The 19,236-nt window shown below is 49.6% G+C and overlaps 8 protein-coding genes across 8 annotated transcripts; 3 read left to right on the top strand and 5 right to left on the bottom strand.

Moving 5' to 3' along the window:
• Window positions 1-1,367: 1,367 nt before the first annotated feature.
• AtWU_01479 (SDR family NAD(P)-dependent oxidoreductase) lies at window positions 1,368-2,353 on the bottom strand (the record flags this gene model as incomplete). Its single annotated transcript, XM_035496593.1, has 3 exons — window positions 1,368-1,573; window positions 1,621-2,220; window positions 2,284-2,353. 3 exons carry the CDS (start codon window positions 2,351-2,353, stop codon window positions 1,368-1,370), a joined length of 876 nt encoding a protein of 291 aa, XP_035352486.1.
• Window positions 2,354-3,456: 1,103 nt separating this feature from the next.
• Window positions 3,457-5,135, bottom strand: AtWU_01478 (putative extracellular exo-polygalacturonase; the record flags this gene model as incomplete). Its single annotated transcript, XM_035496592.1, has 8 exons — window positions 3,457-3,504; window positions 3,558-3,632; window positions 3,685-3,786; window positions 3,837-4,025; window positions 4,077-4,237; window positions 4,295-4,353; window positions 4,405-4,771; window positions 4,829-5,135. 8 exons carry the CDS (start codon window positions 5,133-5,135, stop codon window positions 3,457-3,459), a joined length of 1,308 nt encoding a protein of 435 aa, XP_035352485.1.
• A 921-nt stretch (window positions 5,136-6,056) lies between these two features.
• AtWU_01477 (mitochondrial pyruvate carrier family protein) lies at window positions 6,057-6,856 on the bottom strand (the record flags this gene model as incomplete). Its single annotated transcript, XM_035496591.1, has 4 exons — window positions 6,057-6,240; window positions 6,296-6,432; window positions 6,533-6,548; window positions 6,663-6,856. 4 exons carry the CDS (start codon window positions 6,854-6,856, stop codon window positions 6,057-6,059), a joined length of 531 nt encoding a protein of 176 aa, XP_035352484.1.
• A 517-nt stretch (window positions 6,857-7,373) lies between these two features.
• AtWU_01476 (L51/S25/CI-B8 domain-containing protein) lies at window positions 7,374-7,838 on the top strand (the record flags this gene model as incomplete). Its single annotated transcript, XM_035496590.1, has 4 exons — window positions 7,374-7,459; window positions 7,523-7,629; window positions 7,692-7,724; window positions 7,780-7,838. The coding sequence occupies 4 exons, from the start codon at window positions 7,374-7,376 to the stop codon at window positions 7,836-7,838; spliced, it is 285 nt and encodes a 94-aa protein (XP_035352483.1).
• Window positions 7,839-7,970: 132 nt separating this feature from the next.
• AtWU_01475 (DODA-type extradiol aromatic ring-opening family dioxygenase) lies at window positions 7,971-9,031 on the bottom strand (the record flags this gene model as incomplete). Its single annotated transcript, XM_035496589.1, has 4 exons — window positions 7,971-8,434; window positions 8,494-8,654; window positions 8,729-8,901; window positions 8,993-9,031. The coding sequence occupies 4 exons, from the start codon at window positions 9,029-9,031 to the stop codon at window positions 7,971-7,973; spliced, it is 837 nt and encodes a 278-aa protein (XP_035352482.1).
• Window positions 9,032-10,030: 999 nt separating this feature from the next.
• Window positions 10,031-12,824, bottom strand: AtWU_01474 (putative chitin synthase activator (Chs3); the record flags this gene model as incomplete). The annotated part of the gene is made up of 3 exons (XM_035496588.1): window positions 10,031-10,164; window positions 10,220-12,409; window positions 12,461-12,824. The coding sequence occupies 3 exons, from the start codon at window positions 12,822-12,824 to the stop codon at window positions 10,031-10,033; spliced, it is 2,688 nt and encodes an 895-aa protein (XP_035352481.1).
• A 2,883-nt stretch (window positions 12,825-15,707) lies between these two features.
• On the top strand, window positions 15,708-16,227 carry AtWU_01473 (uncharacterized protein; the record flags this gene model as incomplete). Its single annotated transcript, XM_035496587.1, has 3 exons — window positions 15,708-15,745; window positions 15,835-16,019; window positions 16,100-16,227. 3 exons carry the CDS (start codon window positions 15,708-15,710, stop codon window positions 16,225-16,227), a joined length of 351 nt encoding a protein of 116 aa, XP_035352480.1.
• A 2,149-nt stretch (window positions 16,228-18,376) lies between these two features.
• AtWU_01472 (SNAP receptor SNC2) lies at window positions 18,377-19,044 on the top strand (the record flags this gene model as incomplete). Its single annotated transcript, XM_035496586.1, has 3 exons — window positions 18,377-18,484; window positions 18,706-18,937; window positions 19,025-19,044. 3 exons carry the CDS (start codon window positions 18,377-18,379, stop codon window positions 19,042-19,044), a joined length of 360 nt encoding a protein of 119 aa, XP_035352479.1.
• Between the last annotated feature and the right edge of the window lie 192 nt (window positions 19,045-19,236).

The raw sequence follows: 19,236 nt of genomic DNA, 5'->3' as shown, positions 1-19,236 counted from the left end.
GTGAGGAGAGTAGAGTAGAGAGAAGTTGAGCAAGGAAGAGGGAATAAACTGGGTCAAGTGGAAGGGTTTATATAAGTTGGAAGATCGCAAGCATTGCTGCCCTACTGAAACTGAATTAGCTACTAGCTGCTAACCTTCTGGATGGAGACCCTGAGATTGGGGATTGCTGCTGCTGGTGAAGTCACCCTGCAGGAAGGGAAGCTCGAGTGGGTCGATTTTCCCTTCCCTTTAAAAAAAAAGAGGGGTGGATTGTGGATGTAGTAGTGGGGCTAGGCAGCATTTACTTGTTTAGGTGCTGGAAGGTTCTGCTGCTGCTGATTTGTTTTGAAAGGGGATAGAATATATAGTATACTATATTATTTATTGCCTTCGATATAAATATTTACGATGGTAGTATTGTAGTATGGCTGGTTCGGTTCCGCCCGAGTGCCAGTACCGTTGGACTGACTGAATGGAAAGGATCGGGCTTAGAGAAGAAATGATGGAATGATCCGCACAGGGATCGAGTGGGCCGGGCAAGACAGACGGTCGCGTGACTTTCAATAGTCTACATTCATTGCAGTACTAAGTTAGTTACTATCTACGGAGTAGCATCTTCAATTACCTCAATATTAGGAGATAACTATAGTAAATAAGAGTATCTTACTTGTCCATGTCCACTAGAAGCATCATGTTCTTTCACTTCTGCCTAAGGCACCAATCTCCCAAAAGACCAGTCATATCAATCCACCTGAAACCGCAGTGGGCTCATTGCTCCAGCCACATTCTAAAAATATAATACTAAATTGATCTGAACAGCCACAATCACTACTTACTAGTAGCATTGGCATCGCCACATCCCCACTCCACAGCTCCCTGGGAGGCAAATGGTCATTTTACTACGAAGTACTACGTACTGCTGTGGAAGGCTTGGTGTGACTATCATCCTTGGCAGTTATGACGATGGTTCAAGTTGGGTGGTGGCACAGTCCGGATGGATGCTCCTATTCCAGTAGTATTCGTGCTACTGTGGGTGTTGTGTAATATATATTATGATCATACTACTATTGGTACTAGTAGGATTGACTCAGGTTAATACCCTGCAGCCTCTACAGGGTGATGATGTTGATTGTGCCACTGTGGTATTACACTTACCTAGGGTTTGTGAAGTACAGCGTGAGTACACAGCAGAATCATTCTGGGTGATCTTTCAGTAGAAAAAAAGAATATATAGTATTATTAGACTAACATTCTAGATTAAGACAGTGTATATATATAAACCCCGGTTCCCAACCTGGCTATGCAAAACCCAATATCATGTGGTCAATACAGCTGACCAAAACACCAGTGAACTCAAGAAAAGAGAATAATCCACCACAGCATCAAAATCAACTGCTGCACCCTGCCATCCCCCCGTCAATCAGATGCAAATCTCCATTAACGTATCCGCCTGCCTTACTGGCCAGATACAGAATGGTTCCAGCAATCTCTTCGCGCCGGCCTGCTCTTTGCAGCGGAATGAATTCGCGGTCAAACGCGCCCTCGACAGAGATCTCTTCGTTGGCTGGGCTTCCACACAGATTACTCGGGAACACTGTTCCAGTCAGCATTTAGTCTCAACATGCAGATAGGAATACTCACAGCCAGGAGAAATAGTATTTGCTCGAATCCCATGAGGAATCAAATACGTCATCATCTTCCTCATCAACATTATCACAGCTGCCTTGCTCATTCCATACGCACAGCCGCCAACGACTCTCCGGTTATGTGCTGCTACACTGCTCACAGCGATGACCTGACTCTTCTGAAAGACATTTCCTCGCTTGTTGCCCTTATCCAGTAATGAAACAAAGGCCGCAATGGTGTAGAAAACCCCTGTTGTGTTTACCCGGAACGTGTCTAGAAATTCATCGACGGGGGTATCCATGAGGAAGGATTCCAACTCATCAGGAGTCGCATTCTCCTGTAAAGTGCGACCGACCTTTACGCTGATAGCTTCTGGTGAGTCCATATAAAGCATCCCTGCATTGGCGACGAGCAGGTTGATGTATCCGGTTTCAGTATGAATCTGGTCGGCAGCGGCAGCAAGAGAGGCTTTTGAGCCTACATCAGCAACGATAGGGATGATAACACCGGGATGCATGTCGGCTGTATCTTCGAGAGTCTCTTTGTGACGGCCCAGGATATAGACTTTGCTGGCTCCATTGGTAGCGAGGGCGAGAGCCATCGTCTTGCCCAGACCTGCGATAGTAACATAATCATCAGCTTGTAATAGAATATTTTAAAAGTGACCGCATCACATACCAGAGCTCCCGCCGGTGATGACGGCAACTAGGCCGCGCACGTTGAATAAATCCTTGATATCGTACGGCATCTTGATGGAATAGCCCTCGAGTGATGTGATGTGATGTGAAAGAACAATCAGAATTTTTTATCCATGATCCCAGTTATATAAACCCACCCACAGAATGGTTATGATACGTCAATTGACACAGGCAAATCAGTCGGTATGTCGATCATGATTGGATGTATCACAATGACACTCCCAACTTCGCTGTACATCCTACCTACACGTCGACGCATACATTCTCGTCGATGTCATATTGTCCAGATGAAGCAAATGATAAGTTATATTGGGTTTGGAATAAAGACTTAAACCGTAGAGGTTCCTACCGCATCTAACCAGTGGCAACACAACGAAGAATCAAGCCAAATCTGAAGCTTGACCCCGTTAAACTGCCCCAAGTTACCATTCTTCGGGCTTCTCTCGGGGAAGCTGAGTAACAGACTCATCTAGGATATGTCTAATCTATCATACCCAACCCTGCAGGAGGTGCATGACGCACACCGATAAAGAATACAAATCATTGCCACTTGGTTCCAAAGTACTTAAGGGTTGTGGGTAAGGTTCGTTGTCAATCTTGTAGTCCGCTGGTTGGGTGTTACTCAGGAGGTTACGATCATCAGCCGAGGGTTCGTGTGGGAAGAGACTTAGGTTATAAATCTCGCTGCCGGAGTTCAGATGAATTAGAATTGAAATATGGTTTGCAATTTACATTTTCGAGGATCTAGTATGATCTACACGATCTCCTCGGAGCGCTCTAGATCCTACTATACTTGGTAGGTGGCTCTTCTGGATGCTTGCTTGTTAGATGAACAGCAGGTAAATGCAGAGAGATGTAGTATCATGGACAACAAGTGCAGTATCGCTCAGGAGAGCGCAAGCACCTGCAAGCAATGATTCTTCCCTCGGCATGTGACGTATCGCACGCAAAAAGCAGAAGGAGCGTCTACTGAGAACCATGATCAAGGTTTGAACCAGAAAGTTTCTTGATCGCCTGACCTTCCCTAAGTCAAAAGCATACAGATATTATTTGCTCACGTATATACACAGCCGAACCCGAATGTCATATATACACCCTTCATCCGTCTAAGTAAGGCCTGACCTCCAATGTACATGTTAACAGGCATTCTAACTTAATCAGAAGTGGCGGTGCAGTTGACACTCAGAAGACTCTCATCGACCTGGGCAGCGTTAGTCACCAATTTGGATCTTCACCTGGCTTTGGCCGACTCACATTATCGCAAACAAAGTCGTTGGTTCCATCCGGGCTTGTTACATTAATATTGGAAGTATAGATATCCGAGCAAGTCTATCGAGTGTCAGCCATTGCACGCTAAACGCCTATCCTGGAGGGCACTTACATCAGGACTGGAACAAACAATTGTCCCAACATAGGGATCTTCCGATCCCGACGTCGTACCGCGGAAGTTCTTAATGTGGACGTCCGAGATGGTGAGAGAGCTCTATTGGTGTGTTAGAGTTGCTTCGGGGAAGCGGCTGAAGGTCTACTTACCGGGTACTCGTTGCACAAGGTAGTATTCTTCTGCCCATAGCACTGCGTGATTTCAATGGCCCAGTCGACATTATCAATGAGTGCGGTGTCATAGGTGATATTCTTTACGCTACCCGAGCCACCGCCGCCTTGAAGATCGGCAGATAGCGCAGAGGGAGTACCAGGCCAAACCTTGATGCGGGCCATATCCTGCAACCAAGTTAGTAAGAAGTTTATAATTTGGTTAAAGTTCAGACATACCGAAGCGTTGAACATAGAAATGTTGTACACATAGACATTCTCAACGATGTCAACCTCGTCCTTGTATTGGCCGAGAGAGCCAACAGAAATGCCGTGGGAGCCATTGCAGTGAAGGTTCTGAACGAGGATGTTGGTGCTGTTCGGCTTGAAGGAGACACAGTCTGTGTAGGTTTGCAGGTTAGAATTGTTAAAGTAGACGCTACTTAGATTTGACTTACCATCACCGTTGTTGATCACCGAGTTCTGGATAACGATGTTGTTGGAGCGGTAGGTATCCCTACCACGGAAAGTTAGTAATGCACTCGGTGTAAAGCAGGTATAAACGCACCATCCATCAGTGTTCTTGGCCTCGTTATCGCTCTTACTATAACCCGAAATGTCAATCCCATCAAAGAGCACATTCGACGAGTTAGCCACAAAATGGTAGTATTGCGGCGAGTACCGCAGCTTCAGCGGACCAATTGTGCCACCATTCAGCCCGATGATGCCCATCAAGATGGGACGCAGAATGAGATCATCTTCGGCATACAGATCATACCAGACCTGTCCGTTGCCATTGATTGTACCACCACCGTACATATTCACATCTTCACCACCGAGTTGGAAGAAGGTCGTGGCGTTCTGGAAGCCCTGTTTGAAGGAGTTGGCCTGCCAATAGTCTGTATCGTTGGTGAATAAGATTGTTCCGAGGACCTCTGTTGAACCATAAGGTTAGTCAATGGTCACCTTGATTGGGTCTGCAGAATAAGCACCTAGGTCAATGTTCTTCAGGAAGGTCATATTCAGTGCCGTCCCGATAATGTATTCCTTGTCCTCATCAAAAACTACCTTTCCACCGTGGTTACATTGGTTCAATGCGGAGAGAATGTAATCAGAGTCGTCAGTGCCATCTCCATGGCTGCGGACATGGCAGGTCTTGTCCCTGCTCTGGCTTGTAGGCAGAGGCCGAAAAGGCTTTTTTGGGCCGCAGGCAGCTTCTCTGGATCGGGAGAAGGCCTCTGCTGTGGCCCCTAGCGCGAGAAGGCCAAGCGTGTGTGAGAGAACGTCTGTGAGTCTCATTGTGTGAAATTGGCAGGAGACAAGTCTGGGTTCACGGACAGAGCTTGGGTAGAGTTACTGCAAAGCAATGACGATCGCCACTGGCATTTATATCCATTGCACTGAGTCGACATTACTCCCCCGCAATCCTGCCCACACTGACCACACCACCCATGTCTCCGAGTTGGGGAGTTCGCTGGACTCCATATCCGGGGAAACGCAGTCAACCAAACGGAGCGAGCAAACCACGACTGTGGAGCTATGCTAAGCTTGTGGCTTGCTCCTGTAATCAACAGGGGCACTTGGAGACAGTTAGCTGCTGGAGAATGTGGTGGTGGGGGATTGCGTGGAGGAGCAACAAGAGACGATGTGATAGGAGGGCTTGTCGGAGACGATTATCCGATTGGGGGAAAAACGTGTGTCTGGGGAATTGGCAGGGACCTTACCCCAGCCATCTTCTGCATCATGACTTCATTTTAATGGAGAGAGCAATACCCGGTTATTCTTTAATCCCCGTTAGATGATGTTGTCGCGCAGGTCAATTCCCGAAACTTGCGGTAAGTGCAGGTCAGTGCAAACTCCGTGTGGTACCAGCCTCGTGGACAATACACCACCACCAGGAAGCCATTTGGAAGGCCGACAGCTGCTAAGCTTCTACTAAGTAAATATATACTGTAAAAAAGTTACCGAACCGTCTCTATCTCCATTCCTAGGATCACATAAGCCGATCTCAGCTGTCTCAATGGTCTACATCACTGACAAACATAGAGAAATGTCGATGCAATTTATAAGGGAATATGTACATATATAAGTCGGATTCGCCTCCAGCCAACTTCATCTCATGATATGCTCTATGAGCCTACTCACCAATGCCAACGGGAAGACAATCTATTGTCGCTTAGGCTGCTCTTTACGCAACCCTTGTCCCAGACCAAAAGTTGTTTAAGCAGACTTCTCGACGGCAGCCTTCGCCTGAGTAGCAACAGCCTTGGCGTCGTCGGCCACCTCCTGTTCCAGATCCTGCACGGCGGCGGCGGTCGAGCCATCAACGCTACGGCGGTAGTTGATAATGCGGCCGACCTGGACAACACCGACACATCCGAGGAAGAAGTTGACAGCAGCGAGCCTAGCCAGTCAGCATCCTTTCCCACTTTATCATGAATCGGGGTCGGAGTACATACAGGTAGTTCTTGGGGGTGATGATCATGCACCAGCGAGTCCAGATGCAGCCAGTGGCCATCAGGGCACCGTTCTGAGTGAGGGAGAGCTTCTCGGCAGGGCGGCTAAAGTCGGAGATACCGGCGATGACAAGAGCCCACTGGTTAAGTCAGTGAGATAGTACATAGATTTAGTAGGAGTATCGCGATTGAGAAGGAAGATCTGAGGAACAGGTTTCAGCAAGGTGCATGATTTCGTACCTTCATAACGGGGGCCCTATGACACATCAGTGTTAGTATACAATGCAATATAAACATCCACATGATTTGAAAAAGAAAAAAGAAAAAAGCAACTGCAACAACATCATATCCGAGTATAACTATAACTCACCAGAAATGCACCGTCTTCACACCGACCGGGCTGTTCCATAGACGCTGGAAAGTGCTCTGTTGCTCAGCGGCCGCAGCATCGGAGCTCTGGAAGCGGAAGCCCTGGGCACCAGGCCGACGGAAAGGGCCATATGCGTTGCGGAAAGCAGCTCTGGTGTTCTGGAAGAAGCGAAGACCAACACGGGAGGACGACATGGTGATTGATTTTATATGGCGCGGATACGGCGTGAACGGGACGAATCAAGGACGGCGGTAAGAAGGTTTAAAACCGGAGAGAAAAAGGACAAGGATCGGTCCAATTGAGGAAGAGAGTGGAGATGTTCAAGATACGCCGTGCGCAACAACAGCAATAGGCGACCAGCCGGGGAAATATGAGAATGGAGATCTTGGTAAAATGACGAAGGGAAGAGTAAGTCCCAGCGGCCCCGAGGTCGGCCTTCCGTTGGGGGTTGCGGCTCTTTTCCGGCTGAGGTAAGCGGTGACAATCACGCTTGACCGGATTGGTCTGTACGGGCTCAGAACCTCCAGCGGGAATCAATTCATCGTCTCCTCCCCCAGAGTCCCTGTGATCAGCTTCAAGCTCCCATTATCGGTCCTGGACCCCTCCGTCGCCCCCAATTGATACCCTGCGCCGATTTCTACGGGGCTAATTTTTGTTGTTGACTCTCGTTGCGAACTCCGGTCCTCCCGTCTATCACGATCTTCCCCCACAATGTCGTCCAAGTACGTCTTCACCAAGGGTCTGAAGGAGCTGCGCTTCCTTTTCTGCCAGACCTCTCAGGCTAGCTCTGCTACTCGGTGAGTCTACAATGTTCCCACTTGGTCTTACATGAGGGGGTTGCTGATAATCTGTATGTGTAGCTCGTTCTTGCAGCGCGCATACCCGACCATGAAGAAGCACAACCCTCACACCCCCATCCTGATGCGCGAGGCAGCTGGTACTGTGCCTAGGGTGTACGCCAGATACGGTACGACAAAGTTTTCGAACCCACACCGATGATGGATGAATGCATGGCTAATAATTTCGCAGCTTTCGGCCAAGAGAAGCAGGAAGCTCTGACCGGTAAGATTCTTGAGCGGAGATTATAAAGGCAAAACTGACCATGATGCACCCCCAGGCTTGACGGATCAGCAGATCGAAGAGAAGATCACTCAGTTGGTGAAGGCGTCTTCATAGCGAATTCACGACGCGTCCGTATATGTTCATGCACCGCATTTCCAATTTGCACTGTATCTATAGATGAAATGAAACTCGTTCGCCGTGATAACCCAGTCAATATTTACACGATTCCATTGTTCGCTTTCCACTCTACAAAGAACTAGTACTGTTGGCGATCTCGCCGAATCTATATTGCGCCCAACTCATGCTTCCCTCCTTCAAGGTCCACAGTCTCCTTCCAACATCATCGCCCGCAGCTCCGGCTCCAATATGAATCGGAAGCAGGTGGTCGAAATACGGGTGTGCCTGTCGAGCATCCGGCCGTTTCAGCAAATCTGCCATAGCCTGTTCTCGCTCCGCTGGCGCTTTCGTGACGGCCTCCTTCAGAGCTTCATCGAAGCTGGCAGTATACGGCAAAGGCCGCGGGTCACCCCAGGTGAATTGCATATCGCGCAGGTTATGCACCGCCATACCGGAGACGATGATCAAGATGTTCTCCTCACGGAGTCTCGAGACCGCCTGACCAAGTCGGTAATGCTGGATAGGATCCTCCGTTTTGAACAGCGATACCTGCACAACAGGGACATTCAGAGGGTTTTTCTCAGGCTCAAAAGCTACAGCCAAAAGTCAGCATCTCCCAGCCAAACCATCGTTCAATCTCAACCAAACATACCGCACTTGAAACTCGCCCACACACCATGATCAAGACCTCTCTTCACCCCCTCTCCCTTAATCCCCGCCTGGCTCAACGCATCGAGGACCTTATTCGCAACCTCCCGACTCCCAACATTAGGATACTTCTCCTTGTAGTAATGACTAGGGAAGCCATAAAAGCTAAAACCAACGTTAACCAAACACCCATCACCAAACCACCAACCACACTCAGGAAAAAAAAGAGACCAACATACTCATAAATCAAATCCGTAATCTCCGCCGTATTAACCTGGATAGTATCCCTTCCCGCCTGCCAATGCGCCGAGAAAACCACCACCGCGCGCGGCTTCACCTTAGTAGTAATTTCCTTCCCTATCTCACCCAGCTTATGATACGCCGGGTGCTCATGATCATACATGATATTCGGCTGCACATAATCAGCATCCAACCCCAATGTTTATACTACAAAACATAATAAGGTAAAAAAGAAAAAAGAGGATAGCGTAGGGAAAACTCACCCCACCATGACTCAAAAAATAAACCGGCGTTCTCGCCATCGTAACCCGATCTCCAGACCCCCGCAAACCAGAAGCAGAAGCAGAAGCAGAAGCCCTACCACCCGCACCCAAAACCCGTCTAAGACCGAACAGATTGGCGTCGTCAGCACTACCAGTACTAGTACTTCCGGTATAGCCCCAAAAGCCAGCGACAGCAATAGCAAGAAGCAAAGTAATCACTGCGAAGAGGACCGCCAGGGTTGATTTCTGTTTTGGTGGTGTGCTAGTAGTAGTAGTAGTAGTGTTCTGATGAGATGATGGTGCGGAGGATGGCGGAATGGGGGCAGAAGACATAGATTATCTATAGGAAGGATTCGGAATGGTCCCGGTGCGGGCTCAGATCGAGGTAGCTTAAGAAAATGAGGGGGGAAAGGAAGGAAGGCAAGGGAATATGCATGGAAGGGTGCAGAAGGATCTTTTCTTCTATTTGTTGCGGGTTTCACGGAAGGGGGGTTGTTTTCTTAATGATTTGTGATTGATTTATTATGCAGGGTCTTGGGGTTACAATGTGGTGGTGTGATGAGGAATAGGCGATATTGTAATCATTAGCGATCCGATCGGGAGGAAGCGCTATCCGTCGGATGGAGTGCGGAATTGCGCCGCGGTGCTTTGACTTTACTACTGAACATGCATATGTTTATGTTTATACTAATGTACTACAAAGTACTCTGTTCACAGAAGCAGTTCATTATTAAGGTATTATAAAAAAGGGCATCATCATGCGGTGTCTAGTCTAAGCAAAATAACCATGGGAGTTGAAGATGCGGTCCGGTACAATCCAGATTGACCGGCCCAATTCATCAATCATTCCCCCGGTGAAGTCCTCCCAGGCCAGAAAATGCATGCATCATAGTAATCCATTTCCAGCTCGTTAGGTGGGTATAAGCATTTGCCAGCAATCAAAATACACTGGCAGACAGGTCCAAAAAGCGTATTAAACTGGTAGAACGAAAACGTAAACATCCCCCGAAATTTCCACCATCCAGTTGTCATGCTCATTTACATAATGACACAATCGCCTTCGTTCTGCTTTTGTTGATTGACAGCAGACCGGGACAGTCGGGTCTTTTGCATCCGAGCGCCGCCCTGCTTGATCTCCTCGAGACGCTCACGCGCTTTGGGGAATTGTTGTGCTGTAGTGAAGCCACATTAGCAATCGCAAGTGCATAAGATAGTAGAGGAACTCACCAGCTGCCCGCCAGTACCACCTCTTCGCATCATCCAAGTTGGCAGCTACACCGATACCGACTTCGGTGAAATATCCCATCGCGTATTCTGCTTTGGCGAGACCGGCAGTCGCGGCTTTGCGCGCCCAGAGATAGGCTTCCGTGTCACTCTGCTGGAGAATACCCTCCGCTCCAGTAAGGTACCAACCACTGAGAGCAAGTTCACTCTGGTGCTCCCCTTGGGCAGCAGCATGAGTGTACCAGATGATACTCTGACGGAAATCGACAGGGCATCCCATCAAGCCGTACTCATACGCAGATCCCAAGCGGAATTGAGAGAACTTGTATCCCAATTCGGCAGCCTGGTGGAAAAGTTGGCTTGCGTAGGCTTCATCCCGAACGACGACATCATTGGGTCCCGCATTTGCGTACATAAGTGCAAGCTCATGAAGAGCATGTGGGTTCTCGGCATCGGCACGCTCTGCTGCACGCTTTAGCCAAGAGATACCTTCACGAGGGTTCTTGGCCTGCCCAAGAAGGCCTTTGAGCAAGATCATTCCCATCTTGTACATCGCAGGCGGGTCTCCCAAGGATGCAGCACGCTTGTACCATTGCACCGCCTTGAAAGGGTCGCGTTTAGTGCCTCCGCCTTCTTCCTGTCCTATCTCGCAGCATACAGCGACTCGGTAGGCAGACTGGGCATGTCCCGCCTTAGCAGCGGAGTGATATAGGCTGTAAGCTTCCTTAGGATCCACTTGAAGACCCATCTGTCCTGACCCATAACAATCCGCGAGGAAGAACTGAGCGTCCGCGTATCCGCTGGATGCCAACTTCTTGACGATCTTGTAGCCATCCATAACATACCTCTCGCGGGCTTTCGCTTTGGTCTTGGGATCCATCCGACTGCTGTCAACCAGGACGGTCGATGCCTCAACCAACTTCTTCGCAAGTAGAAGCTGGGTCTTGTTGTCTGACGGCCTACTTTTGGCCATCTGTTGAAGTTGTTGAAGTTCCTGCTGGGTGACAGGACCGGATGCAGCTGGTTCCACGGGCGCGGCTTGCGGCGGGGAAGCGGCAGGAGGGGGAGCTGATGCGTTGGCATTGTTATATTGTCGTACCGGTGCAGGTTTGCTTCCCTGATCGTGGCCCGGACGGAAAGGAACGGGGTGGTGAGGGAGAGCATCGGGATTCTTTTGGGGATCCACAGCTTCGGGCTGATTCAAAGCTGGTGCAGGTTCAGTCACAGGCATCGGTTGATTGGGCCTGTAGGGGCGAGGTGGATTGCCCCGGACAGAAGGCTCTGGGACAGGATAGCCGCTACTGGGTTCAGGATAAGCTGGCATTCCAGCGCCCCAGTTCCCCTGATCTTGAGGGTGGGGCTCCTCGTAGGGATGCGGATTGTAACCATATCCAGCACCAGCCTGAGCATAGGCAGGTTGGATTGGTGGACCCTCATTCGGCAGGTCAAACTGGAAGCCTGCATTTGCAAATTGATTCGGCGCAACTGGGCCCCTGGCTTCCACTGGCGATTGCGGATAAGGATCGGCTGCTGCATGAGGGTTGAACGCAGTGTATCCCCCACGAGATGAAGGGGGCGACTCGATGGGTGCCTTGGCCTTCGGCTGTTCAAGGCCGGGCAAGCTTTCATCAATCACTCCGCCCTTCGCGAAATCAGGCATCGCATCGAAGTTGGGCATATCAGTCTCACCAGCATGAGCCGAGTTATAATAACTGTCCACCCATGCCTCAGTATCGAAATGCTCATGCGGACCCGGTTGCGGTTGAGAGTAAGGATCCTGGTAAGTCGATTGCCCAGGGTACAGAGGCTTGGGCGGCGGAGGTGACATTGTCGGCTGGACCGGCATGGTAGCACTTCGATTGACGTGTGGTACAGGCGGCGGGTCATTAGGATCGGTGTACGGCCTGTCGCTTCGAACAGACGAAGCTGCCGGACGGCCAGTACTTGCTGATCGCACAGGAGCGGCGGGGTAGTTGCTTCTACCACGGCCAGGGGATACAGGTCTAGGTGGTCGCTTACTATGCGAGGTATGCGGACGATCCGGCACCTGTGAAGGGGGTATTGGGCCACCATTGAGGTCCATTGCGGCCATCTCACCTTCAATACTTCTCGGTCCGCGCGGGTCTTTCGTGGGGAATGATGGAAACGGATTATCAAATGCCATCTTATCAGGAGATTGCGGTGGAGGAGCAGCTAGACTAGGTTAACGGCATGTTCCAGATCAGTGGGCTCATTTATACTCACGCCGTCTCATCTGAGGAGGTGGTCTGTCACCGTAGCCACGACGGCTATCATATCCCTGCGGCGGTGGAGGGCGTCCGCGATGTGCATATCCACGAGCCTCCATCGGGGGTCCATAGCCACCACGCGGAGGCCGCGGAGCCCCTGGTGGAGGCCCATACGACCGTGGGACTGCGCTATCACCGGGATAACCGCGTCCTGAACCCTGAGGACCATTACTGTATCCATAGTATTGGTTGTCATAGCCATAATCATATTGTCCATTTGGCGGCGGACCCTGGTAGGCCCCGCCCCGGGCGGGAGGAGCGCGGGGACCATAGTTTCGCATCGGAGGGGCCCTCTGCGCTGGATGTTGCGGGTATGACATTATGCCAGCAGTATTCTTGCGCGCTGTACAAGGGAGAGGAGTCGACACAGGCTTTTGAACAAACGATTGCGGATTCTGTATCCGGGTTGGAAGCGCGGGGAACAATCAATCCACTAGTAGACAATGCTCACGCCCCCCTTTCACTATCTACACCAATAGGAGGTCAGCCAGTGAGACAAAGGTACATATGGGCAAAATGCTGCTAGATCCTGGTAGTAGTAGAGGGGGGCGCTTAGCTTACTGGAAGCTAGGTAATGCGAAAAGTGACACCGGGACTAAGATTCAACAATTCCATGCGATATATGCAGCCATTAGACCCTGAAGAAAGACCAGCGCGAGACTAATGTATCCTAGCGAAAAGGAAAGGAATGCTGTCAGCGGTCGAATTGTGGGCGCAAATGACTGCAGAAGCCGGGGGCGCGATCGCACGGCGAATGCGCGAAGCCGGACCAACTCACCAGAACACGAGGGATAACCTTCCCCCCGCCAGGAATGAAGGAATGCGGGACCGGGGCAGGGAAAGCAAGATATAAAAGATGGCAAAGGAAGAATGACCTTTGTGAGAGAAAAAAAGAGCGTGTGACCTCCGAGGGAGGAGGAATTTTAAATTAGTGACAGAAGGGGGTGGTGGAGGTAGGCGGAGGTAAAGACGATAAGTGTCTTTGGGTGGTCGAGGGTTATAGGGACGGAGTCCGGAGTAGAGTAAGTACCTGACGGGTAAAGTAGTCTGACTGGATGGAGAGGGGAAACAGAAAGCCACCCGTGATTTTAAAACTTCCCCCTCTGCTAGTAGACTGGAGTGACAAAAAAAAAAGAGGTGGGAGCGACAACACAAGGGATTATGATTATTATTATAATTATTACTGATTGATTGACCGCGACGATGAAACACTTTATGAATGCCCACTCATTATGCCTTCCTTCTCTCCTCTCCTTTGTCTCTGATCAACCATGCGCGACTCCTAGCGAAATACCCAGAATGCATGACTGAACTGTTCGCGCACCCACTCAACTATCTAGTCTACTCACTGGTCGGCTACTGACACTTTGGAACGGTTCTTCTGAACTGACCCACGCCCGTCCCGCCGGCAATACTGTCGCTGGTCAGAGTTAGATATCGGTGTCCACTTCTCGCCGGTACAAACGGATCTCCTCCTCCGTCCCCCGACCCCATTCAGTCTAGTGGCAGCAGGAGTCATGGCTTTGGAAGTTTGGAACCTGGGTGAAGGACATTAAAGAGGGACTTTGGGGCACTGGTGCCATGTATCGACAGTGGGTAATCATATCCCAGTGCACCGTCAACCAGACCTACCAGCATTCCCGACTAACCCTTCTTCAACTACTTCAGCTACAGAATCAGAAACCGTTGGAGTCTGATAACCGCTTGGCACGGCGCTACCCAAGACTCCCATCTAGGAAATGACGTTGGATATCCTCTTAAGGCTATTGACCCCTGAGACATGAGATCTACCGCACCCAAATATTTCGAACAGCCATTATCTGCCCATCACCTACGAACCCGCTGCAAGGTCTTGAGCCTTTTGATCATCAGGGGTCTGGAAGACTTGTGCCAATGGATAGTCAGTAAGCAGTTAATCTTTGAGGGGCTCCTACTTTAGTACAACGACAGTGGTCAATATGGATCAAACTCCAGCGCAATCTCCGTTCGAAACTTAGGCGCTGCATTTCTATTGGTCTATACGAATACGACATAGCCCCATGCGTCGAATTACAATGAAGGATAAACACTCGGAGTCCGTTACCCAGCCTATGATGTTATCGATCATCAACCTATCTTACATAACCTACTCCATAGTATCAAGTGGCTCATCGAGCCCTATGGGGTACAATGTGCTGATGGTCCGACACAATTTACGGCCTTGAATCAGTTGATTGTCCAAGCGCGTCCCTTCAGCCATAGTAGATATTAGTTACCCCTGCCGCGTTGACGTATCAGATATGTCGCATCGAAAGATACCAACGTGGACCTTAGCAGACCTTGCGTCGGGGCAAATGTACTCTATCTAACCACATCCCACTTTCGCAAATGAGAATGCACATTATTTCAACAACGCCAGATGATTTCTCTTCGTAAAAGCATTTGACTAATAGACTTCCTGAATTAAGATAATGATCAGCTGCATCTGCGGATGGAAGTCCCACGCCTAGAATGGAGCTGCACATGACTCAAATGAGTAAAGTAATTCTTCATACCTCGCAAATACTCACCAATGAAGCAATTCAACCGACCACCCTACTTTTGCTGTGTGATTATATTTAGAAGTCGATATATCAATGCCGAGCGGACCGATGTCTAAGACATCCCGACGTCACAGTAACCATTCAACAGAGGAAGAGACAACAGAGAATGTCTACGATATTCCCCGCCCTTGGGAAAATCAGCGTCTCATTCGCACAAAATCTGATAGCGTTGTTCTAGTGACATAGTGAGTGGAGCAGCAGCAAGCAGCAGCAGCAGAACTTTTCCCCCTCGGGAGAAGGCCAGCAAAAAGGAAGTCCGCCCGAATAATTCCACTCCGCTTCCCTAATTGGTTTTACAATTAAGTAACGGCCACAAACCTGCGCCACCTGCATTACTAGCCTCCACTGCTGCGCCACACACACACATATGGATCGGCGCTGCCGAATCCCGTGTGCGTGATTACGATGATGATGTTAGTTGATGTCGGAGATCAGACGCACTTCCCGAACGATTCCTCTGTGGCTTCCAACAATTGAAGACATCAACCAACCAACCTCCCTCTCGCGTTTAGCTAGCCATTTACAGCAGGGCGATTTCCACCTGCTGCCTTACATCACTCGTCGTCCCAAACCATACTAAACAACAAACAATTGTCCCCAGAAAATAAATCATCCTCCACCATGTCTCGGGCAGGAACCTGGATGAAGATGCTCGGCGTGTAAGGCGCATCCCACCCACCCAACCACCTTTTTCTTTTCCGCACTTGCCGCGCGATTTTTTCTAACGGGGTAAATTACTTACTATTAGCGGCATCGTCATCTGTGTCGGCGGTCCGGCTTTCGTTCAATACATCCGTCCTACCGACGAAGAATTGTTCAAGCGTTATAACCCGGATCTTCAGAAGCGGAGTTTGGAGGAAGGGGATCGCCGGGCTCGGGAATTCGATGAATATGTTACCCGGTTGAAGCAATGGTCGAAGTCTGATAAGTCGAGTGCGTTTTGGTCCACCCCTTCTTTTATCTTATGGGTGTGTCTGTGAGAAGTTATACTGATGTCATGGGGGTTTGATTAGTCTGGTACGCGGCGCAGGAACAACAGGAACAGAAGCGCGTGGAGGCGGAGGTACAACGGAACCAGGCTAGGGATGATGCGAAGGTACAACGTGAGGAGATGAGGAAGGAATTGTTGGGTGAGAAATAGGCTTGTTGCGGAGGTATATCTCCACGGGAGTGAGTCTGCTGTGACTGGCGACATTTCTTTATGCTGGAGATGTAGCTGGATCGGACATGATGCTAGGAAGGACTCTTGACTCCTGCATCGTCCTTGTATTTATACCCATTGCGTCTACCTGAGACATGTCCAAAAGCATTGTGGGGGAAGCATTTGGCTCAGAGTTTGTGGAGTTTCGGAGGCTACGGTCTATACTGTATTATATTTCAATGACTGAATGGATATCCTACACTTGCATTATATGTTGTGCCTTTGTGCTGTTCTTGTTCATCGGACTACGCCGACAGACAGCCGAGTTTCTTCTAATCGTGGTATCGACGAGGCATTTTATTGGGATACCCCCGTTACTGCTCCTGTAGCGACAACCGTTATTAGGCAGAGGACTCACTAGTAGACCAAAATCTGCCGGTGAGCCGCTGGGACAGATCTGGAGAACCGAGAGCCACTTGATATGACCTGGAGTAATTCGACACAGCTATACGCATGCCAAAGTTGTTATTAGGCGCACGACAATCTTCGTACGCCGGAAAGAAATAGACTGGTATCCAGATCAACTCCATCAGCGCTTATTGATCGGATTACTGCTGGCCCGGTTGGTCCCACTTTCACTGCATATAAGGAAAACCTTCAGGCAGTATCCTTGAGACCTATATCGACTTCATCTAGTTTGAGATGAGTTGGCCACGCGTGTACATGGAGGTTGTAGCGAATGAGCACCTCTGCTGAGTATGACGATCTCTTATCCGAGATCTTCTCCGCCCACGCTTGAATGAACTGCCGGGCCAATTTTGCTGCAATCTTCGTATTGATGCTCGCTGTATGAATGGAGTTGTATAAATCGCTCAGATACTTGTCGCGGCTGTAGGCCTGTAGGTGTCCGTTCGGACAATTTTCGCATCCATCGATCAAAACTGCAATGCGAAGTGTTGTTGCGTCTGTTGTTGATACTAGCATAGCGCATTAAGTGATCACTTTACGCCGTTGGTGGTTATGAAGGAGATAATCTTTGCACAGTAGGTCTTGGGATTAGGCGTAAACCGTTCCCAGTTATTTTCTTAATATGTCTCACTCGTGAAGGGAGAAAGCATGACGCTAACAGCACTTATTTCAATTAATAGGAAAATAGCTGGTATGAGCAACAAATCTAGCCAAGTCTTAAGCAGATCGAAGAATGCAGAAGTGGGCAGGATTCTTTCGGCAACCAAGTCCTTATCGTATCTATTATCTAGATAGTAGATATATGGAAGAAGGGTCCACAGTCCATACTCGTTAAGGCAGGACTGCCACGTGATGCATGTGACGGAAGGCGCAGCATGCTTACAGAAGACGCACCGCCACATAGTAGGGCGTGTTTCTTAAGCAACGCATGAGGTCGGGCAGACCGTTGCCATACTTCATAACAGTAGTGAAGGGTGCCCAATAGACGGACAACTGGTGTTGCTATTTCTGTCTGTATTGCTCTCTCTACCAAATTTGCAGGCATACCTGAGCCTTGCTCCTGCACCTAGTGCATACATCGACAGTATTGACAGTTGTAGTAGATCTTCTATTTCCATGTGAAGTACTAGGTGGATATTGACAGGGTATCCTCTCCTTTTCCATGGGCGCAGTAGTAGTCAATAGAAACAAAGTAGCAGCAGTCTCTATACAGCCACTCAACTCAACCTTTTGGCTTTTCACCTTCTCTTTGTTTCCATTCTAGCGGCTGGTCCAATTGGGTCTCACCACTAAGCACAAAATAATAATAGTTGCCTGTGCCGGGGCGTCCTTCCCAATAGACCGCGGGTCACGTGAAACCGCCCCGACCGAACCGAAACGCCTGTAATCTCCAGAAGGCGGGCGGCGATTCATCACACCTTGTCAGCTTCCCTTCAATAACGCATCCTACTTCCCTCCTGCATTCCATCGTCCCGCCACCTTCCACACCATCCTCCGACCTCCACCTTTCTCGCTTTTCACCGTACCCTCAGTCGTCGAGTCTGTCGTTGCGACTTACCGCCTCATCCCCTACGACAGCAGCAGGCAGCAGCCCGTCACTTTCCACCTAGGTAGTCTGGTGACTTACCAGGTCCTACACCCCCGAATACCGAGTTCATAGAATTTATCGCGCACGAGAATCATGTCCGAGCAGCCTTACGACCCCTACATCCCCTCTGGCGCCAATGGAGCCGGCGCCGGCGCCAGCGCCGCGCAAAATGGCGACCCCAGGACAAGGGAAATCGACAAAGTAAGTTGCCGAAACGTCTCGCGGCCAACTCTTATCGTAAAACAAGGATCTGTCGCCCAGGTTGTATAGGATGTGACGGCTTGCCAGTGCTCATCTGGACGTCCATCTGAGTTCATCTACACTGGGCGGCAACCCCGATCTTTTGGATGTTATTGAGCTTGTGTCTATCATGGCATTTGTCGCAAAGCCCTTTACTAACATTGTGTTTCTTTCTCCTCTAGAAAATCCAAGAGACCGTTGATACAATGCGCTCCAACATCTTCAAAGTTTCAGAACGTGGTGAACGTCTAGACTCCCTCCAGGACAAGACGGACAATTTGGCAACATCAGCGCAGGGATTCCGCAGAGGTGCCAACCGCGTGAGGAAGCAAATGTGGTGGAAGGATATGAAGATGCGCGTGTGCCTTATCGTTTGTATCATTATTCTGCTCATTGTGATTATCGTCCCTGCAGGTAAGATCAGCGCTGTTCTCCCGGCACTCCACCCAGCTGGACCCGGTAAAGCATCCCCGGAGTGCGCTAACAGCTTTCTCCTTTTAGTTGTCGCAACCAAACATTAAGCTACGAATTCAGAGCGCGACAGTCATGATTGGCTTGGGAATGGATGACGATTTTTCTTTCGCCTGGCCCTGGTTTATCTGTGTTGAGACGAAGCCGTTGTTTCCAGCTATTAATACCACCTGCTTTTTTCTCGGGCGTCAACCTCGTTCTCACGAATAAAGTCTTGTTGTCTCTATACGCCATGGACGCTA

This window comes from Aspergillus tubingensis (genome assembly GCF_013340325.1).
Source record: "Aspergillus tubingensis WU-2223L DNA, scaffold_3, whole genome shotgun sequence".
Lineage (NCBI taxonomy): Eukaryota > Fungi > Ascomycota > Eurotiomycetes > Eurotiales > Aspergillaceae > Aspergillus > Aspergillus tubingensis.
The sequence above is the reverse complement of the archived record's forward strand: the minus strand, read 5'-3'. Positions and strand labels throughout refer to the sequence as shown.